Source organism: Dipodomys spectabilis, unplaced genomic scaffold (genome assembly GCF_019054845.1).
Source record: "Dipodomys spectabilis isolate Male_0828 unplaced genomic scaffold, ASM1905484v1 ptg000018l, whole genome shotgun sequence".
Lineage (NCBI taxonomy): Eukaryota > Metazoa > Chordata > Mammalia > Rodentia > Heteromyidae > Dipodomys > Dipodomys spectabilis.
This window is the reverse complement of record NW_024870695.1, coordinates 15534705-15559191: the sequence shown is the minus strand read 5'-3', so window position 1 is coordinate 15559191 and position 24487 is coordinate 15534705. Positions and strand designations below refer to the sequence as shown.

Below are 24487 nucleotides of genomic sequence, written 5' to 3'. Positions count from 1 at the left end.
GAAGGGAAGGTGTCTTCAAACCTGGGCCTTCCCTCTTCCTCCTCCAGGGCCCAGCCCTGCTGCCCTTCCCACCAGGGCCTGTTCTCCATAGGGAGTTCCTAAAAGGGTTTACTGGCTCATGTTTGTAAGAAATTATGAAACATAACTTTCTTCATTTTTTTTCCTTTTCATTAAAAAAATAAAATATTCAAGACTATCAGCTTCTCTTTTGCTTTTCTTTTCTTTTTTATATAAAATATCAGCAAGCCGCAAAGAAAAAAAAAAAGATCAAAAAAATTTTTAAGGGGGGAGGGGATGGGGAACAAAAAAAAAAAGGAAAATAATTGCTGAGGTAACTTCATACCTTGAGGTAGTTTACTTCGCACACAGCATTGCCTGACTCCGCCCACACACACATCACACGTCACGGTTGTTCAGGTGTCAGTTGTTGCAATGTGGGGGGTGGGAGGAGACTCTAGGCCTGCGCTCTTCCGCATGCAGAATGAGCCTTTCCTCCCTTCCCAGCACACTTCATTGTATTGTCCAGGGTAGCTAAAGTGCATCACCCGGCTAAAATGCATTAACCATCAGTATGGCATTAGGAGGGAGGCCTAGCCTCCTGCAACTGATGACCACTGGCCTCCACAAGGGCTAAACTTCCAACGGGATCTTACAGAGCCTGGTAAATCAATAAATTAAGCTTGTTTACCCCTTTGTGCATAAAATGCTGCTGGTAGTCTGAATTTTGTCGGTAGGCATACCTTCTCATCATGGACAATAATTATTCATAGAGGCAGAAGCCGTCATTTAAATACTCCTCTAGAATAAGAAACAGAAGCAAATATTCTCCCCTGTATTGCGTTTGCCAGATGACGACGGACTTGAGCCAATCAGAAGCTCGGAAGCTGGGTTCCAAGTCCCACCACTACCAAAGAAACAAAGGCCGTGGTGAGCAGTGCCTTGCAACCTCTTAACCTCTGGGAGCCAGCCCTTAGGGGAGAGCACACAGGCTGGGGTGAGGGCACCTTAGGGCCACTCAAGTCCTCCATGGAGCTGATGCTTTATCAAGGGGAGTTCATGTCCCCTTCCCAGTGCTCATATCCAATTATTAAAATAGACTTTAAAAAAATATAAAATCCGCCTGAGAACGATGGGAATCAGGGAGAGTGGTCAGCCCCTACCCTGCCGAGCATTGGGTACTACCCATGCACATACCATGCACACCAGGGGACATGATGTTGGGGTCAGAGGGCATGATCTTGGGGAAGCCCCAGCAGACTGGGAATCTTTTCAGTTGTGTCAATTTTTCAAGATAGTGACTGAAATAAATAGATCAGCCATAGGATACGAATTCTGGGTTTTTCTTTTTTGTGTGTGGTACTGAGGATTGAACCCAGGGTCCCAAACACTTGCTAGGCAAGCGCTCTACCACTGAGGTACATCCTCAGCCCAAGGATACTCCTTTTAAACGTGGATTCGTAAATATTTTAATCATCTTTCTCCCCCATTTCTCCTCCTTCTTTATTTCTTGCTATTCCTATTGTCTAGGGAGGCAATTGTCCTTCCAATGATGATACAGATCTTCTCCACAGTCAGTACTCTAAGCAAAGAAATGCCTTGGTACCCATTTTTTCTTTTGCTTTCTTGTAACAGTATGAATATAAAATGAGGTGTAGCATGGGGCACTGAGAATGGAGGAAATTTCATCAATTAAACCAGGAAGGGAGATGACAGATGGAAAGATGATTTTTTTTTTTTTAAGGTCAAGAAACAAACCATCCTTTGAGGTTTTTATAAACCTGAAGGAAATTTTATTTCTCTTCCCCACTGGGGTTTGTCCCACCCTCTTGGTGGGGGGCTGGACAACTTCCTTAAACAATCCACGTTTAAAAGCACCCTGAACTTTGCAATGTCATGGTGTTCTGAGGGGCAGGCTGTGTGGTTGATCAATTAATTGGCCTGGTGTTTGTGACTGGGAGATCAGGGTTCCTCACTGAGACATCTTTTTCAAGACAGTGGGCAAACCTGATCTCCAGCCTAGCCCAGGGACCCTGATTCCCACTCATTCTCAGGCCTGCTGGAAGAGCACATTCTCCAATTCTGCCCGTTGTCCTGGAGCCAATGCGATGGGAAGGAGCTGGTCACTTCCTCCGTGCCTGGGCCTGGTTGCTCTGTCCCTTCTGGTGCTGCTGCTTAACCTGGGCCAGTATATCTCGAATCTTCCGCTGGGCCATCTGAAGCAAGAACAGGCAAGGGGGTCGAGGTAAGACCTCTGGGGGAGACAGGCTTGGGAAACTGGCAACAACAGGACTAGTATCTCAAGACTCAGAATTCAGGAAAGAGGGAGAGTGGGAGACAAGGGGACTTCCAGGTCATCCACTGGGAAATAAGATGAATAAAAGGAGAGGGGTAGGAAGGGAGGAGAAACAGAATAAACTTGTTTACCAGAGTTTAAACACTGACAGAGCTAACACTTTGTCATAATACTTAATGAACCTGAAATGGTACTCTTGGAGCTCTAAGATAAGAGTTATATGTAGCCAGTCCATGCTGTTCTGAAATAATAAACAACTATTCTGGTAAATACTCAGGAAAAGGGAGTAAGATATCCACATGCGACTTAGCAAAAAGGTAAAATGATAAGCTCTATCTATAGTGACAAAGATGAAATACCAAAGGAGCAGTGTCCTTATGCTTTCCTTCCTTTAGATTAAGAAAAAACTTGTTTTATTTTGAGACAACGTCTCATATTGGATGCTAGTGCCTCACCCCTGTAATCCTAGCTACTCAGGGAAGCTGAGATCTGAGGGTCACAGTTAGAAGCCAGCCAGGCAGGAAAGTCTGAGACTCTAGCTCAAATTAGTCATCATAAAGCTGGAAGTGCAGTTGTGGTTCAAGTGATAGCATACCAACCTAGAGTGGAAAAAGCTAAGAGACAGTGCCCTGGCCCTGAGTTCAAGCCCCAATACTGGTTAAAAAAATAAGAGAGAGAGACAGAGTCTCAGTGTCAGTCTTCCAAGTGCTTGAGATTACAGGCTTGTGCTATCATGCTCAGCTTAAGAATAGTTTTGTGGGGCTGGGAAGGTGGCTCAGTGGTAGAGCTCTTGCCTTGCACGCATGAGGCCCTGGATTCGATTCCTCAGCACCACATAAGCAAAAAGAAAAAAGCTGGAAGTGGCACTGTGGCTCAAGTGGTAGAGCGCTAGCCTTGAGCTGAAGAGCTGAGGGACAGTGCCCAGGCCTAGAGTTCAGGCCCCATGACCAGACAAAAAAAAAAAAAAAAAAAAACCCAATAGTTTTGTGTGCTTGCCTAGCAAATACAAGACCACAAGTTCAAACCCCAGTACCCCCTCAAAAAGAGAATAATGATCCATAAGAGAAGTCAACTGCAAGAACTGGGGGTATAACTCAAGGATCTGTCTAGGTCATACCCAGCAACTTCTGGAATCTTTGCCTTTCTGTGTCTGGGTCCTGAAATCCTACTGAGAGGGAGAAAGTGCTATACATACCTGGCTGGCATAGAAGTGCCCACTGATCTTCACAATGACTTGGTCATTCTCATCCGGGGTCTGGTCTCTCGGCACTACCACCTCAGCAGCTGTTAAATTCTGCAATTCATTCACCTAGGGGTGAGGCAGCCAGAAAGGAGCTCAGGGTGTGACCAAGAAAGCATGAGAGGGAATGGGAGCGGGGGGGGGGGGGGGGGGGGGGGGGGGGTTGTAACTCAGTGTTAGAGAACTGGCCCAGTATGCACAGGGCCCTGGGTTTAACCCACAATGCAACCAAGCAAGCAGAAGGCATGGTGGAAGTGGAGAGATGGGCAGGAAGTGGGCGACTTGTTGGCACCGGTAGAATTAAGTCAAGTGGCAAGCAGGGAGTGTGAAGTTGAATAGGGCAGGAAAGCAGAGGCCAGTGCAAAGCTATAGGTAACTTCCCCCCGGCCCTCAGGCCTCACCGTTTTGCCGCCTTTGCCAATGACTCGGCCAGCAGCTGAGGCTGGGACCCGGATGTGGGTCTCCAGTTTTACTTCCTCCTTGGGACCGAAGAAGTTCTCCTCTTTGAGTTTGCCATAGATTCTTCCCTGAGCCTGCAGAAGAGTGGGTCATTGTTAATCAGCAGGCCATGAGTCTGAGAGGACAGGGACGAGCAGAAACTCCATGTACAGACCCGGTATGCTCCTCACCATAGAAGATCAAACACCTAAAGCAGGTGGTAGATGAAGTGCAATGACTTCCACCTGTAATCCCTACTACTCAGGAAGCACAGATAAGGATGGTAGCCATTTAAGGCCAACTCACAAAAGTCAGTGAGTTGGGGCCTGGGCACTGTCCCTCAGCTCTTCAGCTCAAGGTTAGGACTCTACCACTTGAGCAACAACCCCACTTCCAGTTTTCTGAGTGATTTATTGGAGATAGGAGTGTAATGGACTTTCCCAACTGGGCTGGCTTTGAGGTGAGATCCTCAGATCACAGCCTCCTCAGTAGCTAGGATTATATCTACCGGCGCCCAGCAATGAGATGCCATTTTAACCAATAAACTGGGCATGTTTGTGCACACTTGGCATCTCCAAAATGGAGATCCTGGTAGATTATCATGAGTTATGAGGACTGAATAGGTATTTCCCAAGTGGAGAGTGAAATCAAGTCATGCAGAGCTCAGCCCTGGTAGGCAGTCCAGAATGCCCTTTCTGGTCTCTAGGCTCACCCCTAACTTCTAGGTCAGGCTAATTGTAAGCTCTGGCTGTCTGAACAGAAACAGGGACAGAAACATAGGGAGGGACGGTGACATGAAATGCAAACACCTCAGCTTTCCTTCCCACATTCCTTGTGGACTTTAAAGGAGTCATGAGGGAAAGGGAAAACAAAATCTACAGAAATGAAAATGACCACAGAAAGTGGTCTGGTACCACTTCAAAAGCCGCCATAGCTAGGCACTGGTGGCTGATGCTTGTGATCCTAGCTACTCAGGAAGCTGAGATCTGAGGACCACTGTTTGAGGCCAGCTCTGGTAGGAAAGTCCATGAGACTCTTACCTCCAATCAACCATCAGAAAATCAGAAGTAGGGGCTGGGAAGGTGGCTCAGTGGTAGAGCGCTTGCCTTGCATGCATGAGGCCCTGGGTTCGATTCCTCAGCACCACATAAACAAAAAAGAATTAAGCTGGAAGTGGCGCTGTGGCTCAAGTGGTAGAGTGCTAGCCTTGAGCTGAAGAGCTCAGGGACAGTGGCCAGGCCCTGAATTCAAACCCAATCCCCTACACATACACACCAGAAAAAGAAAGCAGCCCTAGACGTGTGTGCCTAAAGACAAGTCTGAAAGACGTGCCAAGAATCTGTCAGCGGACAGACGCTGTCCTCTCATTTCCTTTTACTACTGCTTTGGCAAGTTGTAAACCTCAGCTCCCCAGCTTGGAAAAACAAAACAAACCTTAAATTGGGCCTCTGGGGGTCCTGTGATGATTACCATTCGAACTTTGGAATCAGGTGTTTCAGGTGGAGCAATCTAAAAGACAAAACACTGGTAAAGAGGCACCCTCTAACGGGGGAGGAGGGGAGACCCCTCCATTTCCACCCCATCCACCCATCCGGGTCCCCTCTCACCACCCACTTCCACTGCCCAGGGAGAGGAAGAACAGAGACACGCTCCCCCAAGCATCCAAAGGCCAAATCATGGCCCTAGCACACCAAACCAAAACCCTTACAAAGGCGTAAGTGGCTGGCTAGAAGGCTGGCTTCGGTGAGTTTCAACTAGGCCTTCTTGCCCCTCTCCAGTTGGGGTGGGTTTCAGTGGAGTACTCCCCAAGAAAGAGGCAAAAATACAGGTTTTCCCATGGAGAACAATCGAGGCTTTTTAAGCTCACATTAACAAATGGATTTAGGTTCATCAGAGATTTTCCTTTCTCACCTAGACCTGGACCTAGGGAACATGAAAGACAGCTCACCTGGCACTGCCAGCCACTCACCAGGCCAGGTTATCGAGAATCATATTGAGGAGGAGAGTGAGGACTCACTGGGGGACACCGGTGGGGCCAGGATGGAACCTGGGGCAGAACCTGAGCTCTATATACTACTGACCTTTCTCCTGCCCAGCCAGAGAGACCCAGAAACACCGAAACTTAATCAAAAGCAAGGAGGCCTTTGGCTCTGTGGGAAACGGCCCTAACTAGACGTGAAGAATGTTCCAAAGCACAGGGAAATAAGCAGAGCAAATCACCTTGATGGAAGCGCTGGCGAACCGAGAGAGCTGCTTGATATGCTGGCCCTTCTTGCCGATGATGGCACCCACTGCCTGGGCAGGAATGAACACCTGCACCATCTCCTGCTCCGGAGCCTGCTGCCGGGACAGAGGCCTCCTTACCAAGGGCCAGAGGGCACAGAAGTAGAGCCCCTCCCCTCCCCTCCCCTGAAGATTCAACGATGAAGAGGTGCAGGTGCAATTACACCTCTGGCTGCCTAGGATGCTGTAAGCCATTTAGTCTTAAGCCCAGCACGGCTACAAGGAAAGGGAAGGATACGTGCTGCCAACATCCAGGCAGCATCCTTGCCTGGACTCCACAAAGAGGCAGAGCTGAAACCTGCGAGCTATGTGGAGGGGGCACCCCCTGAACTTCCACGCCTCTGCCAACCTCCACAGCACCAGACTCCCACCAGGATCCCCTAGAACAAGACTGCCACCTACCATAAAGGAGCTGTAGGGAGCAGCCCCAGTAACGCTGCTGGGAGGAGGTGGGACTGCGCTGGATGAGGCTGGGAAAAGACCGACAGCAGCCAGGTTGAGGCCGGGGATCAGGTGAGACTGCAGCTGGGGAAGGACAGTGAGGAACAGGTGAGCACTCCTGAGGGAGAACCATGTGCTTCTGCATAAAGACCTGCCTGACACAGCTTCTCCTTGGCACATGGGAGTTGTAAGTGGTATGTATGAGGTCCTCACTAGCCTAAGAACAGGTACCCAGATCCAAGAGGGCAACCAGCTGTGCAAGGTCAGGGAGCCCTCTTCTTTAAGTGGCTCATCCACTGATGGGGACAAATCACTCATTCTGGGCATGTAAGGCTCCTCCCTCTAAGAGTAGCAGGGAGACAGAGTCCCCCTGACTCCTAGGACCCAGTGGTTCGAAAGCTTTTTGTCATGTACTCACACACACACACTGACTTAAAAACTAGTTACAAGGGTTGGAGGCAAAGGGCACCAGTGGCTCACACCTGTAATCCTAGCTACTCAGGAGGCTGAGATCTGAGGATCATGGTTCAAAGCTAACCCAGGCAATGAAGTCTGTGAGACTTTTTATTTTTATCTCCAACAAAAACCTTCCAGAACACTGGAAGTGGCACTGTGGCTCAACTGGTAGAGCGCTCGCCTTGAGCTGAAGAGCTGAGGGACAGCGCTCAGGCCCAGAGTTCAAGCCCTACGACTGACAAAAAAAAAAAAAAGGGTTGGAGGCACGGCTCAGGGGCAGCATGCCAGCCAATGAGCGAAATGCCCCTCTCCCATACAGCATGCACCCACCATCCCCTCTGGGAGGGAGGGGATCAGCTGAAGCCAGTTGCTGGCTCACATCTGTAATTCCAGCTACTCAGGAAGCTGAGATCTGAGGATCCCCATTTATCTCTAGTTAACCAGCAAAAAGCTGTAAGTAGAGTTGTGACTCAAGTGGCAGAGCACCAACATTGAGTGAAAGAGCTAAGGGACAATACCGAGGCTCTGAGTTCAAGCCCCAGTATGAGTATCCAAATAAACAACAACAAAACAAACAACCAAAAAACCCACCTACTTGACCAGCTGAGCTTGTCCGTTTAGTGGTTGAACCCTATAGCTCAATGGTGGAACCCTTGCCTGATGTATGTGAAGTTCAGGATTTTGATCTGATCCCAAACACCACCACTACCACCCCAAAAATCAAATAAACTGAGGTTCACAAGTGAAAAGGAAATCCCGAGGCCACAGGGCCAGGGCCTGTCATTTGCCTGTCCACTGCTGCTGCACAAGCATAGGGAAGGGTGCACAGAGAGGTGCTGCCCAGCACTCACACTCATGGCGGCCACGTCGTTCTCGTAGGCCTCCCGAACTTTCTTCATGATCTCCTGCTCAGCCCTGCAGCAGTTCTCGATGGCTCCCTTCACAGTGATGGTCCTCTCAGGGTTGTAGAGGGTGAGGTCCTGCAGCCTGGCCCAAGAGCAAGATGGTCTTAAGCTTTTCTCCAGCAGCACCGGCCCAGGCCTAGCTGGACCAGGTTTACTCATTTCTGCAGGGTCCAGTTCAATAACCAAGGCAAGGAGAAAGGTGTTTGAACAAAGCCAATCACAGAAGGCTACGGTCGGCTGGCAAGCAAGCAAAACTGGCACTGTGCTTCCCAGATGCTCCAAGCAAGGCCATCCTTTGCCTGTGTGTTTGAGAGTAGCTTCTGAGGAACTAGAGGTAGCGCAAGCACTCAGAGCACTAAGGGAGACTCCTAATTCGTTCTTCCAGAGGCAGCCCACCATACTAGCTGGAAAGGACCAAGGTGTGTGGAAAGAACCAACTTCTCTCATGGCAGAGAGGCCTATATGCCCTGAAGGCTGGCTCTTACATTGCAGGCTCACCTCAAGATGCAGAAGAGAGGAGCTGGGAAGGTGGCTCAGTGATAGAGCGCTTGCCTTGCATGCATGAGGCCCTGGGTTCGATTCCTCAGCACCACATAAACAGAAAAAGCCAAAAGTGGAGTTGTGGCTCAAGTGGTAGAAAGCTGGCCTTGAGCTGAAGAGCTGAGGGACAGCACCCAGGCCCAGAGTTCAGGCCCCACAATCAACCAAAGAATAAAGAAGATGCAGAAGAGAGTGTCAGTAGATAGCAGGAAGAAAACAGAGGCGCCTCCTCTACAGCAGCTCCTACTCCCGCCACATGCAGAGAGGATGGGCGAGCTCCAGTCCTTACAGAGTATGAACGTGTTCTTTGACACGTCATTGATTATTTTTACACAAGCAGAAACAGCTCCCACTTAAGGGGGCAGGTGTTAGAGCTCAACAATGAAATACAGCTACCCCAGGCCAGTATACCACCCCCAACACCACCAGTAAAGAAGTAAGAGGTTTACGAGGAGATGGTGATTTTCGTCTCTGTATCTTGTTCGACCTTCTTCAGGTTACGCCCTTCCTTGCCAATGAGCCGCCCCACGAAGTTATTGTGGGCCAGGATCTTCAGGGGGACCTCGTCAGCCCTACGGAAGAAGTAGAGAACAAGAACTCCATCAGGGGTGGCAGCTGAGACTGTATCATCAGGCCATCCCAAGCTGGGGGTTCCAGGACGAACCATAGGCCAGAAGATTACAAAAATCAGCACAACATGCTGGGTGCCAGTGGCTTATGCCTGTAATCCTAGCTACTCCCTCAGGAGGTAGAGATCTGAGGATCATGGTTACAGGCCAATCCAAACAGAAAAAGGTCTAGAGACTTCATCGCCAAAATTACCAGCCAAAAAGCTAGGCTGCAGGCATGCATGGCTTAAGAGGTAGAGTGTCTGCTGAGCAAGCAAGCTGAGCTAGTGCCAGGCCTGAGTTCACAAGACACACACACACACACACACACACACACACACACACACACACACACACACACACACAGCCTGATAGCCATAAAACAGTGTCTTCCCTCTGGTCTTGTTCACACAGCCCTCCAGAGAATTAAGAGGTTTTTGTTGCTGGTATGACAGACATCAGGTAACTCATGCCTATAATTCTATACCTACTCAGGAGGTGAGATCTGAGGATCACAGTTTAGAGATAGTCGAGGTAAACTACCTGGCATGCTGAAAACTCTGGGTTTGATTCCCAACACTGCAAAAAACTGTGTGAGGGACATGACAAGAAGATCCAAGCCGAGCCTTACGTTTTGGTGTCTTTTGCCTCCTTGTGCATAATCTCCAAGATCATCTTACAGGCAGAGGAGCAGCCCTCGGGGGTCGAGTGGACGCTGATGGCCTTTTCAGCTGCACCTGCATTCTCTTTCCTGTGCACATCTATCCTGAGAACCACAAGGTGAGAGCCAGTCAGCTATCACTAGTCACACTGGTCTTCACACTTCCCCATTTCCCACTGATCAAAGGCATCGAACCCACTCTTCTGGCACAAGGCAAAATTAGGAGGGGGAAAAAGCCATCTCAGGCAATCCTGTGCTCTGGCTGTCTCTTTCAGGTGATGGCTGAGGACAAGAATGCAGTCTACACAGTTGCCAGGGTAGGGACAAACAGGCCATGGCTTAAAACTGCATTTCCCAGCCCAGTGTTTCCTGCCTGTAATCCTAGTTACTAGAAAGGCCTAGTGAGATGTGAACTGGGAAGGTGGCTCAGTGGTAGAGTGCTTGCCTAACATGCATGAGGCCCTGGATTCAATTCCTCAGCACCACATAAGCAGAAAAGGCCAGAAGTGGTGCTATGGCTCAAGTGGTAGCGTGCTAGCCTTGAGCTGAAGAGCTCAGGGACAGCACCCAGGGCCAGAGTTCAAGGCCCCAGGACTGACCAAAAAAAGAAAGAAAAAAAAAATCAAAAGGCTGAGATGTAAGGATCGTGGTTCAAGGCTAGCCCAGGCAGAAAAGTCTGTGAAACTCTTATCTTCAATTAGCTACCAAAAAAAGACAAGTAGAGCTGTGGCTCAGGCCTGTAATTCTAACTATGCAAGAGGCTGAGATCTGAGGATTGAGGTTCAATGCCAGCCGGGACAGAAAAGTCCCTGAGACAATTTTTTTTTTTGGGGGGGGGGGGGTCGGTCGTGGGGCTTGAACTCTGAGCTTGACGCTGTCCCTGCGCTCTTCAGCTCAAGGTGAGCTCTCTGCTGCTTGAGCCACAGCGCCACTTCTGGTTTTCTAGTGGTTTATTGGAGATAAGAGTCTCATGGAATTTTCTGCCCAGGCTGGCTCTGAACCGTGATCCTCAGATCTCAGCCTCCTGAGTAGCTAGGATTACAGGCATGAGCCACCAGCACCCGGCTCCTGTGACTCAGATCTCCAATTAACCATTCAAAAACTGGAAGTGGCGCTGGGCTCAAAGTGGTAGAGCCACTGGCCTTGAACAAAATAGCTCAGACAGTACCCAGGCTCTCAGTTCAAGCTCCATGACCAACAAAAAATAAAAAAACTAAGGGACAGGACACCCAAGTCCTAAGTTCAAGCCCTAGTACAAACATATGGGGGTGGGGGGGGGGCAGGAACCTGCCTTAACTCAAAGTATCTAATAAAGGGACTTATTATGAATAAGGACATGAGTTTCCCCCATTTTGTGGGGGTTTTTTTTGGGCGGGGGGGTCCGGTAGTGGGCCTGAACTCTGGGCCTGGGCGCTGTCCCTCAGCTCTTCAGCTCAAGGCTAGCGCTCTACCACCTGAGCCATAGCGCCACTTCCGGCTTTTTTCTTTTTGCTTATGTGGTGCTGAGGAATCGAACCCAGGGCCTCAAGCATGCAAGGCAAGCGCTATACCACTGAGCCACCTTCCCAGCCCTCCATTTTGTGTTTTTCTTTTTCTTTTTTTTTTTGGTGCTGGTCCTGGGGCTTGAACTCGGGGTCTGGGGGCTGTCTCTGATCTTTTTTCTTCAAAGCTATTGCTTTACCACTTCAGCCACAGCTGTATTTCCAGCTTTTTTGGTGGTTAAATGAACATAAGAGTCTCATGGACTTTTCTACCTGGGTTGTCTTTGAACCACAATCCTCAGACCTCAGCCTCCTGAGTAGCTAGGATTACAGGTGTGAGCCACAGGCAACTCATTCTCTCCTTCCCATGGAGTATGATCAGCTGAGATTGGAGTAAGGGGCTGTCATGGTGGTCATGAAATCAGAGTACTCAGTGGCTCATTCACCCAGACTGGGTTTACCTGAGGAGATTTTCTATGAAACTTCACAGGAGGAATTTCGCTCCCCTTCCTGCTAAGGACACTGCATGGCTCAGCCATTACCAGTAAGTGTAGGACTGGATAGAAGCAATGAACTTTGAATGGAACCAGCCACATTTCTCGGGAGGAAGCATTGATGTCCCCACCATGCTTCCAGAAGGCCTCCCTGGGTATCAGTCATTCCCTGAGGCCATCACCCCCGCCCAGCAACTAAGACTCACTTGGACTGGGTCTGTTTAGTGATGTTACGGATGGTGGCACCCTCCTTTCCAATGATGGCACCCACATACTGGGTGGGTACCAGGAGCCGAAGGGGGATGTCCACTTGCTGCTGCTTGGCTGGAGCTCCTGCTGCTACAGGTGAGCCCTGGCGGGGCTGACCCCGAGAGCCAAAGCCTCCCCGGCGCCCATTCTCGGGGCCCTGTGCGCTCTGCTCATCAGGAATGTAGGAGACCTTCAGGGCATGGTTTTCCAACTGGTGGCCGTTCAGTTTCATGATGGCTCTGGGGATAAAAGGAGAGGCTGTTGTTCATTCCAACCCGTGTTCATTATACCTGGTGTTCTCCTGGTACCTAAGAACTCTACTGAGTTACAGCATGAACACATGGAAGAAAGGGAGCCACTATTAGTCACTATCCATGATGACCACTTAGGAAACCTTCTAGTCTTTATGGCAAAAAATACCAAAGGAAAAGTAGTTGAGCTGGGCGCTAGTGCTCACACCTGTAATCTTAGCTACTCAGGAGGCTGAGATCTGAGGATCAAGTTTCAAAGCCAACCCAGGCAGGGAAGTCCCTGAGTCTCTTATCTCCAATTAACTACCAGAAAACAAGAAGTAGCGCTGTGGGTCAAAGTGGTAGAGCACTTGCCTTGAGCTGAAGAGTTGAGAGACGGGGCCCAGGCCCAGAGTTCAAGCCCCATGACCGACAACAGTAACAACAAAAAAAAATAGCTAGACAGTTAAAGGTTCTTTTTTTTTTACCTGGGCACCACTGTCTCACGCCTATAAGCCTAGTTACTCAGGTGGCTGAGATCTGAAGTTTGACTCATCTCCTCCAATGAAGCACCAGAAAACCAGAAGCGGTGCTGTGACTCAAAGTGATAGAGTGCTAGCCTTGATAAGCGAAGAAAACTCAGAGACAGCACCCAGGCCCTGAGTTCAAACCCCAGAACAGACCAAAAAATAAACAAAAATAAATCCTGCTGGGTGCTGGTGGCTCACGTCTCTGTCATCCTACCTACTCAGGAGGCTGAGATCTGAGGATCGCAGTTCAAAGCCAGCCCAGGCAGGAAAATCCATGAGACTCTCATCTCCAATAAACCACTAGAAAACTGGAAGTGGTGCTGTGGCTCAAGCGGTAGAGCACTCGCCTTGAGCTAAAGAGTGGGGACAGCATCCAAGCCCAGAGTTCAAGCCCCACGACCAACCAAAAAATAAATAATTAAAAATAAATAAAGCTTTTTTTAAACCCTGAAGTTCCTCCTCCCAAACACTTGATGGCGCCATTAACACACAAAGGAACCTGAAACAACCTTTTCTCCCAGATGTCTGTCCCTAGGGAAGGCTTTGGGTCCTCTCCCTTCAGTGTGTTTTTGCCATAATCCTGAAGCATTTCTGAACCTTTGAGATCTCTGATACCTAGGAAGTGAAGAAAACTCAAAAGACCTTTTGAGGGACTCTAGGGTTGTCTGGGTAATCAGAACCCAGCCTGCTTGGAGCTTCCTTCCGCGCTTCAACCCACCTCATTCAAACAGCGGGTCCCAGTACCCCACACTGAGATCACCTCCCCCACAACCCAGCAAAGCCCACTTCTGAACACTTACTGCCTGGTCTGCTCCCGGTTGGAATAGGTGACGTTCACAACGGCTGTCTCACTCTCAGTGTTCACTGTGGAGACAACAGGCCAGTGTTAGTGGTGAAATCTGCAGCCCCGCCCACAGACCCCTAACCCCAAGGCAGGCAGCAGAATACTGAGCTTAAGAAATAACTGGAAGAAAAAGTCAAAAACAATTTTTCCCCTGAGGCACCTTTTAACCAGTGCTACTGGAAGATTCAAGGTAACCTTTCCTACATTCCTTTTGTTTTCCTAAACTTCTCTAACCAGGAGCCCCCCCTCCAAGAAAAGTAGTATACAAAGGGTATAGCTGCATATCAGCAAACTGTACAATGAGACAAATGTACACACGTACACATGTACACACACACACACCCCCCAAGAACCAAACACCCTTGGAAAGTCAAATTAGACTTGGGGTGAGATTTAGCAACATACAGAGGGAAACATCCCAAGAATTAGCTGGCAGGGATTTGGCTGAAGAGATGTGAGAACACTCAGATGCAATCTAGAAGCTGACAGAGCCCCAAGGACACAATGACCAAAGTTGTGCAGAGGGGATGGACTGACAGGAGCAAGGGGATGGACTGACTGGAGTGGCTGTGGGCTATGGAAGATTTCCTGACTTAAATACTGCAAACATCTCAGCAGTGGGCTGAGGGAGATCGCTACTTTGAGAAGTCACTATCCATGACCCATCCAAGCCCTCAGATCTAATTATGAGCAGATTTTTGGTTTTTCTTTGATTCCTCCAAATTCCCTTTCCTACAAAGAAGGCAGCCAACTGGCTAACTGGTAATAGAATTCCAAGTCGTTGGGACAAATCTTTCTGGATTTAAATTAATAGAATTAATCTTCTGACTTATGTATCCATGTCTTATGAACTGGAGTCCCCAGGGCACTACAAACCTCCACAGCCCTGAGGCTGAGATGTCTGCTGAGTCAGATCACACTCTTCACCCTTCTGGCCCCCACCAGCAGAAATGATATAAAGTATGAGCCAGGTGCTGGTGGTTCACCCTGTAATCCTAGCTGCTCAGGAGGCTGAGATCTGAGGATCGAGGTCCAAAGCCTGCCAGAAAAGTCTTACCTCCAATTAACCAGAAAAAAAAAAAAGCCAGAAGTAGAAGTATGGCTCAAGTAGTAAAGCTCCAGCTATGAGAGGGAAAAAACCAAACAAGCCAAAAACCTGAGTTGGAGGCCTAGAGTTCGTACACACATGTGCACACACACACAATGGGTAATAGTGGGTACATCCCGTCCTCAGGAAGTTGAGCCTAGAGGATTAAGAGTTCAGGGCCAACCTATAATGGGAAAGGGACATTATAGAAGACTTGCAGGAGCTGGGAATATGGCTTAGTGGTAGAGTGCTTGCCTTGCAAGTATGAAGCCCTGGGTTTGATTCCTCAGTACCACATACACAGAATAGGCTAGAACTGGCTCTGTGGCTCAAGTGGTAGAGTGCTAGCCTTGAGCAAAAGAAGCTCAGAGAAAGTGCTCAGGCCCAGAGTTTAAGCCTCAGTATTGCAAAGGAAGAAGGGAGGGAGAGAGGGAGGGAAGGAGGGAGGGAGGGGGAGGGAGTGGGAGGGGGGAGGGAGAGAGAGAGAGAGAGAGAGAGAGAGAGAGAGAGAGACACGCAGGCCTAATACTGGAAGCTCACACCTGTCATCCTAGCTACTCAGGAGGCTGAGATCTGAGGATCACCATTCAAAGCCGGCCGGGGCAGGAAGTCCCTGAGACTTTTTTTTTTTTTTTAAAAAAAGATCATTTTATTTTTTCTAAATATTTTTTTGGGTCCGGTCGTGGGGCCTGAACTCTGGGCCTGGGCGCTGTCCCTCAGCTCTTCAGCTCAAGGCAAGCGCTCTACCACTTGAGCCACAGCGCCACTTCCGGCTTTTTTCTTTTTTCTTATGTGGTGCTAAGGAATCGAACCCAAGGCCTCAGGCATGCAAGGCAAGCGCTCTACCACTGAGCCACCTTCCCAGCCCCTCCCTGAGACTCTTATCTCCAATAAACCACCAGATAACTGAAGTGGTGCTGTGGCTCAAGTGGTAGAGCACTCGCCTTGAGCTGAAGAGCTGAGGGACAGCGCCCAGACTGCGTTCAAGCCACACAACTGACAAAAAAAAAAAAAGAAGAAGAAGACTTGCAGGCTTTCTCTCCTGTTGAACAAAACCAAACACTTCCCACTCAGAGGCAGTATATGATTGCATCTTTACCATCTGGCAGATTTCTTGCCATGGCTCCCAAGCAGCTGAGTATGTGTTTGGTGCACTAGCAGAAGCCGCTTATTACAATCAATGCTGTGGGCAATGCTGGGCAATGTGGTGTGGGTCAGTTGTGTCTGGCATTTCTGGTAAAAGGCATAAAGGCTGGGAGTGTTGATCAGTGAAAAGCACTTGCTTAGCATGTGCCAGGGTGGGAGGGAAGGAGGGAAGAAAATGACCAGTTGCTTATTCCAACCCAAACCAAGAAAAGTGAAACTTCTCAAGTGAAAGGACTATTAACTTGCTGAGGGGAACAGTAATTTCCATTCTAAAACTACTGGTACCATCATCTTGGGAGCCTGAGAGTCTGTGATGGGAAGGAAGCAGTGACTGCAGAAGTTGCTCACTTGGTAGAGCAAAGGCCAAGTGCACAGGTCAGCAGCAGAGTATGAGCAGGAGACAATGGCCAGACCCTTCAACACCCACCCCTCACCCCACCCAGACTTACCTTGCTCACAGTTCTCTACTGTACCATACTGAGCCAGCAGGCTGTCCAGTACCTGAAAGTGTAGAGAAGAGGAGTCTGAGCACCGCAGGCTTGGTCCCCACTTCCCCTAAAGCCCAGGGACACAGGCAGGGTCATCTATGGGGACTGAGCATCATCACCTGTCAGTTTGCTCTTTGGGGGGACAGGGGGTACAGTGGAGAGGGCAGGGGAAAGGGGAGGGACTGAGTCCCTGCATCACCAGGTTTGGGGCTTACCCTTCTGACTTCTGTAACATCTGTCAATATAGGGAGTTGGAGCCATTGAGTGAAGGATGGGACCAACCGCACCTCCTCAGAACTAGGGGCACCTTTTTGGTCCATTTCAGCTAACTGAGGGAGACCCATTTTTACCCTGCCCCACTAGGGGTTCCCAGACACTCACTTCCCATCGAAGCTGAGGTGGGATATTTCGGATCTGAATTTTCCGACTCCTGGAAGAGGAAATAAAGTGTTAGGGAACGTTCTGGATGTGGGGTTGGGGGTGTGGATTAGTGGTAGATTGCTAGCCTGGAGCAAAAGAAGCTCAGGGACAGTGTCCAGGCCCTGGGTTCAAGTCCCAAAATGAGAAGTGGGGGTGGGGGGAGAGGGAAAGGAAGGGAGGGAGGGAGGGAGGGAGGGAGGAAGGAAGGAAGGAAGGAAGGAAGGAAGGGAAGGGGGAAGGAGGGGGAGGGGGAAGGAGGGGGAGGGAGAAGGGAGGGAAGGAGAGAGCTTTCTGGATATTTTCTGTTTCAACATTTGGCAGTGTCTAATCCTTGTCTCAAGTTTGATTCTCCACCCCCCACACCCCCCCCCACAACTTCCGGCCCTCTATCAGCAGCACTAGTAGCTTAGAATGCTAATTCATATGTTTATTTTTTATTTTTTACAATGCTGAGAAGTAAGCCCAGAGCCTTAAGCACCCTAGACAAAGGCTACACTAAGCCACACCCCCCAGCCCCTTAGAGTGGTCTCCCTTCTAAGAAGGCAGATTTGAAGTTGGGAGATAGGGCTACCCTTGAAGACCAAATTATCAACACTTCTCCAGAATGGAGAAGCAGCAGATGTTCTGAGCACAAGGGTAACTCAATTCACCACCACCACCCTGTAAAAACAAAAAGCAAAAAACAGAAAACAAAACCACTGAAGTTTTCTTTGCTTAGCTTTCATATTCACTCCTCTGCCTGACTAGGTTCCAGGCAGAACACAAAGCTACGTAAGTAAGATACTGAGTGAATTCAACAACTATGTGAAAGCATTCAGGCCCTGAGTTCAAGCACTAGTACCTGCAACACCCCCTTCCAGGCGACACCAACCCCCCATGCGCCAAAAACAATGTAGAAGAAATGACTGGCTGGACGTGTTCCTGATGTATTAGGGAGGGAAGATGATATGGGCCAACAAATCACAGCAACTCAAAAGTCCAGCCGCTAAGCCCTTGGCACAAATATGGATTTAAAGCACTTATTAGCACTGATCTTTAGAAGATTATTTAACTTCTATGAGGCCCACTTTCCTCCTTTGTGAAACGGAGATTAATACCTATTCACAGGTGGTGGGTGGTGTTAGATAATATTTGTAAAGAGCTTAGCAAAAGGCTTGGTGTAAGTACTTAAAGTGTAACAATAGATGCATCTGTGAATGCTAAAGGCAACCTGGATGCAAACCCACTCACCCCCATGCCTCAGTTAACTATGCACTTTTTCCTTCCCATCTTTCAACTGCGTATTACAAATGTCTTTTTTTTTTTTAGCTGCCAGTGGCTCCCACCTATAATCCTAGCTACTCAGAAGGCTGAGCTCTAAGGATCGTGGTTCAAAGCCAGACTGGGTCCATGAGACTCCTCTCCAATTAACTCCCAAAAAAGCCTAGAGTAAAGCTGTGGCAAGTGGCAGAACACTAGCCTTGGAGGGGAGGAGGGGTCCCCCCTCAGGGACAGACCACGACCTTGTGTTCAAGCCCCAGGACTGGCACACACAAAAAAAAGCTTTTTCCAACCTAACACTGGTGGGCTCATGACTAATCCTATTACTCAGGATGCTGAGATCTGAGAATCCCAGTTTGAAGCTGGCCTGGAAGGACAAACCCAAAAGACTCCAATTAACCAACAAAACAGCCAGTAGAGCTGTGTGTGACTCAAGTGACAGAGCTGTGGCCCTGAGTGAAGAGGTGTGTAGGTGGAGTAATTTTCCCTGAGGAAAGCTTTGGAGTTCAGGGTTGAATCCCAGGGCAACTGCTCCCTACCCAAATCAATATCCCTGTCCCTGAAAGATATTCAAATTGACTTGATGTGTTAGTCGATTATCATTTAGGTCCCCATACATCCTAGATCACAAGATCTTAGCTGAAGGACTCTGTCCAAACAAAACCCTAGAGGCTGGAAGGTAAACGACCAGAAAGGAAAGTCTAGTTCAAACCTTTTTAAGCAAAAACATTTATTATCGTTATAAAGGTGGCGTTACAATTACATAAGTCAGATAAAGAGTTTCTTTTTGGACAATGTAACCAGTTCTTACATCCTCTCCCAGTTTTTCCTTCCATTCCCACCCACAAGTTATGGAGTTCATTTTCAACATAGGATCTAGTGAACACTGGTTGGCTAGTTGGTACGATTAAGCCATTTCGTTCCAACCTCAGTCTTGTACTGAGAAGTGATGAGGACACCGTCCCAGCTCTGGTCTAGCTGAACGAGGAGGAAAAGGATGCCAAAGTCTAACTGTAAAATGTGTCAGCCTTGGGCTGGGAAGGTGGCTCAGTGGTAGAGTGCTTGCTTTGCATGCATGAGGCCCTGGGTTCGATTCCTCAGCACCACATAAGCAGAAAAAGCCCAAAGGGGTGCTGTGGCTCAAGTGGTAGAGCGCTGGCCTTGAGCTGAAGAGCTGAGGGACAGCACCCAGACCCAGTTCAGGCCCCCCGACCAGCCAAAAAAAAAAAAAGTGTCAGCCTTGACTGTCCAGGCCAGCTTCCTCACCTCACCACTGAGACCTCAAGTGTCACCAGCTGTCAAGTAAAATTTGTTCTTTAGGTCTGAATTCTAGAGTCTTAGGGGCTTGCTAGACAGGCCTCCTATCAAATGAGCCATGCCTCCAGCTCTAGCCCTGCAATTTTAAGCATGAAGGGTCTTTAATCCATGAAGTACATGAAGGGAACAATTAAGCACAATTAAGTAGGGGAAAGTCTTTGTGGCATTGAACTTTTGGTTGGCTCATGAAGACCTAGAGTTGGATTTTAGCAAAGACAACATTGTAAGGATCAGAACTAAATCCAGTTCCAGGTCTTCAGATGCCATCAGGCCACCTTGTGATTCAATTCATTGGCCAGGAGGAAGCTTCGCAACTGCCCACATGAGGGATTTCCCACAATGCGCTTGATGACCAAATGGGTAGTGACAAATTAGTAAACTGGGGGCAAAGAAATGATTACATTGTCGACAGATTGAGAATACTAAGCAGGTTTAACAGACCAGGGATGGGCCTTCCCTTAAGTGAACCATTCTGAATGAAGGGCAGGAGACAGATGCTTGTCCAGTAGAGTGAGGGCCTAAAGCAATCCCATGTCAGGAGCACTGTTTGAAGTTCTTTTAGGCCGGTCCCTGAGAGCAATCTAAGATCAATGGTCAAAACATCCTCTTACTTCAAACTCCCAGTATTAGGGGCTTTCTTTTCAGGGAAGGGAGAGGGAAAGAGGGGTAGCCGTGGGTGAAATCAAACCTCTGCAAGGATGTTAATCCATATCCTGAAAGCAATGGCAGGCAGATCGTCTGGAATGTCTGGAATGTTCCAAGAGAGGGAGGGGGAGGAGGGCAGGGCACCAAACCAATGAAAGAAAAGACATCCTGGCAGCCCTCCCCCCACTCCTCGAGGGCACATAACCCACCCTGGGAACCCACTCCAGGCCCCTCTCAGACCTCCTTTCAGAAAGCCCCTAACCCTGATTAAAAAACTGAGCTGAAGCCCAGAAGGACTTTTGTCTCCTAAACCTTTGGGCTGGTTTCCATTAAGTATCGGGCTACCTAATTTTTTTCAGGCCCAAAGCAACATGGAGAATTATAACCTGTGTTTCCTAGCTGTCGAACTACCCAGAGGGGAACTCATTCATGCCACTAACAGGTATACCCCAGTGTGTGCCCAGAGCTCGGGAGAGCTTGTAACAGGGCCTAAGAGTTCCCTGACTCCAAACACCATTCTTTGTGAAAACTGACCAATACTTTCTTTAGTACTTCAAAGAGAAAGTACACGAAGCTGACAGTCTGGGTAGCAAGGCTCCACCCAAGTCTGGCCATTTCTCAGAGAGTCGGGCAGAAAGTAGGGATGGGTGAATCACTTGGCAGGAGAGATGGTGACAGTCATGTCTTCTGCACTGATGGGAAACTAGTGAAAAATATCAATGCCTAGAGCGCTGACTGACTCATCCGCCCCCACCGAGGCCAACTACCCTGGCTCCAGAAGACCAGATCCCTCTAAGCCAGGTGTGTTCTCTAGGTAATAGGTAACAATGCCCTAAGTGCATTCTCTGAGGCTCCAATACATCCACTACTCAGCCAAGGAAACTCTCAGGGGTTCATCAGCTACCCCAGCTTCCAGGAGTTGAAAAAAAAATCTGTTGATCAAGACAATGAAACTGCCACCGACGGCCATAAAGGCAATGGATGCACCAGACAAATGGTATTACCGGATGCCAAAAGCCTGTGGCTGTCTGGTGTCCTCTACCTGCCCTGCTCCACAGGGCAGTCATTGATCAGGCCCTGGAGGGCAGCTCAAGAGAACATATCAATTAGCTGGCGCCAGCCAGTGGCGCATGCCTGCGATTGCTAGCAACTCCAGAGGCTGGGAGGCTGAGATTGGAGGACAGTGGTTTGAAGTCACCTTGGGCAGAAAGAAAAAACAACTTCAAGACTCTCCAAAACAACCAGCAGAAAGTGGGACTGGAGGCATGGCTCAAGTGATAAAGTGCTGAGCAAGCAAGCTAGTCTCAGGACCAGAAGAAAAAAAGAAAATTACCATTATTCACATATTCCCCTAGACCATGGGGAATGTAAAGAGAGTTGCCTAGTGGCCATGCTCTGGAAATCAGGGATGGTTGTGGAGAGACTGGGGAAGAATACGCACAACAGCTTAAGGAACCACACAGGGCGGCACAAGATTCAGGAAACGCAAGGCTGAGCACTAGGGACAAGACAGGAAGTCTCCCTGTTCCCTCTTTCACACTCGAGAAGTTTGGTTCATGTCTACAATCCTAGCTACTCAGACTGAGATCTGAGGGTCTCAGTTCAAAGCCAGACCCAGCAGGAAAGTCTATGAGTCTCTTATCTCCAATTAACTAACAAAAAGCCAGAAGTGGAGTTATGTCAATTGATAGGAATGCTAGCCTTGAGTGAAAAAATCCAAGAGAATGTTGAGTTGTACCCAGAATACCAACACGAAAGAAAAAGTTTACTATCTTGCCAAAGTAACAAACCACTAAGAGCCTGAGCCAGGATTTGAACCCAAAGCCTGTCTGATTCCAGCCTCTTTGCTATGTTTTTGATTTGTATACGGTAAGAGAAAGCCTTTAGTCAAAGTAGTAATAGCCTGAGGGACCATTAGAAATTCTAAGGGTACTGGCCTGCCACGTGGGACGTGGTCTCACAAACGGAAACAACCCTCCTATAATTCTTTAAGTGACTTCTTCCAGCTACAGATTTTCAGACTTCTCTCTGAAAGAAGACTTTATGGAATGCCCAACACTGGCTAGTTCAAATGACATTAACATGGTATTATTGTTTTTAAACCCTATTGTGAATCATAAACTTGTTCCTCCCACAAGGTCCTCGTCCCCAGAGGGGAAGAGTACAACCTGCAATCATGCAGATGGTTTCCCTTCCCTTGTCTGAGGAATTCCTTTAAGCCAAGACAGGGCCAGGCCAGTTGAAGGTAGAGCTCTTAGAGAAGCACTTAGCAGCTTTTTGGAGCCCTGCCAAGTTTAGGGTCCCAAATCCCCCGAGGGCTCTGTCCTGAACAAAGCCTGAAATTTTCCTCTTTGGCACAAGTAGGATTAAACTGGGATCTTCAGATTAGAGCCTTCAACTCCAGCCTCCCCAAATCCAGGCCTCTGCCTTCACTGGTGAAGGCTTCAAATCTCTGGACCTCAACTTCTCATCTGGGAAACATGACAGGGTCCTGCGTCCCCAGATGGGGATCAGCAGGGTGCCGGTGGCTCATCTTAGAATTCTAGTGACTCAGGAAAGGTGAGATCTGAGGACAGAGGTTTGACACCAGATGGGGCAGGAAAGTCCATGAGACTCTACAATCAACTACTAAGGAGCCACAAGTGAAGCTGTGGCTTGTGTGGTAGAGCACTAGCCATGAGAACAGCACCCAGGCCCTGACTTCAAGCCCCAGGACCAGCACTGAATGAATGAATGAATGAATGAATAAATAAATAAATGTGGCAATTAAAATGCTCAAGCTTGGTGACACAGGCCTGTAATCCCAGCATTGGAGAGGCATAGGCAGGAATTCTCAGAGTTCCAAGGCCAGCACGGACTTTGTTTCTCAAAAAATACATAAATAACCTTCCATGTGTGGCTCAGGCTGCACTCTGAGCTGCTACACTAAGCCACTGTGACTAGCAAGACTCCTGCTCTCATGGAGGTTCTGGTCCAGTCCAGTGGGAGACCCCCACTCATTCGGTTTGGGATGGGAAAGAAGTGGACAAGGCTGACTGAGGTGCAGAGCACTGTCTACCAGTTCCTGCCTTCAGAAAGGAGTGATTCTGCTGACTCTTCAACAAAAGGGTCTCGTGTAACTCAAAAGTTGGACCCTCTCCAACTGTCTACCAGCTAGAAGCTTCCCTGAAGGACCAAAGGACCCACCACCGCCCTTGTCAGTAGCCCACCACGGCACCTGGGACGCAACCCTTCCTTCTCCATCCTTCATCTTTATCCATATACAGAATGCAGAGGACTTTTCTTTTTTTTAATATCAAGGAAAAACTTCTGAAGAGGGCAGTCCTGGCACGCTTCAGGCAGCCAGTAGCTGAGAAAGGGGGCAGGGCTGGAGTGGAAGGAGGAGCTGGCCCCATGCCCAGGGCTCTGTGCCAGGCCGCTCCCGAGGCAGGGCTGCCAGGCAGGCGGATGGGCAGGAGGGATGGGTGGCTGGAGTTTAGGGATTGGGGCTAAAAAAGCAGTGACCTACTCTACTGGGAGGTAGGTATGGGGGACTGGGCAGGACAGATGCTGCCACCACCAAGAAGAAAGGCATGGACCTGGAAGGCAGACATCCCTGGAACGCATCCACGACCCCGTGCACGTGATCTTTTAAGTGCATGTGGCACGCGAACGGACTCATGCGCAAACAAGTAGGAAGTTGAGGACAAGTAAGGAGGAAAAGCATTGCTCCAGAAACTCAGGTCTGAACAGAACACCTCCTCTGGAGGGCTCTTCTGGGTTTAATACCAAGTCAGAGGGGAGGATCACTAACCTCACAGAACCCTAGATATGTTGGCTTGTGTTGGCACCCTCCTCCTTACTTTCACTCACACACACACACACACACACACACACACACACACACACACACACACACCTTATCACCAAGATCTGTTCCAGTTGAAGAAAATCAATTTCATATTTTGAGGTGAGGAGGAGAGGACGCCCTTCAAACCTAAATAATCCCAGTCCCTTCATTTCATACATGGAGCCACTGAGGCTCAGAGAAGGAAAAAAAAAAAAAGACCAGCCAAGTTGGGGGTGGATGAAAATTTCATCTCTCCAGGCCGGTTTGTGCTCATTTCACCCATCGCGGTTTCTCTCTGAAGACAAGTGTTAATACACAGCAGAGCCCCATGTCAGGCGCAGGGGGGAAAAATGCCCATATTCTGTATGGCTAAATGCGTGCCAACTGGCTTTCACTGCATGCGGCTCTAATTTGGGCACAAGATTTAATTTGCTGAAGAGCTAACTACTCTATAATATGGCTGGATGGCTGTCAGAGATCTGTTAAATGGGGAAAAGGGTAGTCACCAAAAGTTCTTAGCCTGCAAAACACCAACTAGCTTTAGAGTGGACAAGGAAGCAAAGGTGTGAAGGTGGGGGTGCTGCAAGCTCAGCCACTAAGCT

At 48.8% G+C, this 24487-nt stretch overlaps 1 protein-coding gene across 4 annotated transcripts in view; it reads right to left on the bottom strand.

Moving 5' to 3' along the window:
• Positions 1-1906: 1906 nt before the first annotated feature.
• Igf2bp1 (insulin like growth factor 2 mRNA binding protein 1) overlaps positions 1907-24487 on the bottom strand; it is a 39082-nt gene continuing 16501 nt past the window's right edge. Inside the window, exons 3-16 of one of the 4 annotated variants that reach the window (XM_042673909.1) lie at positions 16796-16844; positions 16376-16427; positions 15740-15757; positions 13650-13713; positions 12047-12328; positions 9836-9970; positions 9046-9168; positions 8003-8138; positions 6653-6779; positions 6192-6370; positions 5406-5480; positions 3935-4066; positions 3489-3602; positions 1907-2213 (exon numbers count right to left, since the gene is read on the bottom strand). In XM_042673909.1, the coding sequence (XP_042529843.1) occupies positions 2121-2213; positions 3489-3602; positions 3935-4066; positions 5406-5480; positions 6192-6370; positions 6653-6779; positions 8003-8138; positions 9046-9168; positions 9836-9970; positions 12047-12328; positions 13650-13713; positions 15740-15757; positions 16376-16427; positions 16796-16844 (1579 nt within the window). In that variant the 3' untranslated portion in view covers positions 1907-2120. Of the gene's footprint in view, positions 2214-3488; positions 3603-3934; positions 4067-5405; positions 5481-6191; positions 6371-6652; positions 6780-7958; positions 8139-9045; positions 9169-9835; positions 9971-12046; positions 12329-13649; positions 13714-15739; positions 15758-16375; positions 16428-16795; positions 16845-24487 lie in introns of all 4 variants that reach the window. The other 3 variants (XM_042673910.1, XM_042673908.1, XM_042673912.1) reach the window with 3 other exon arrangements.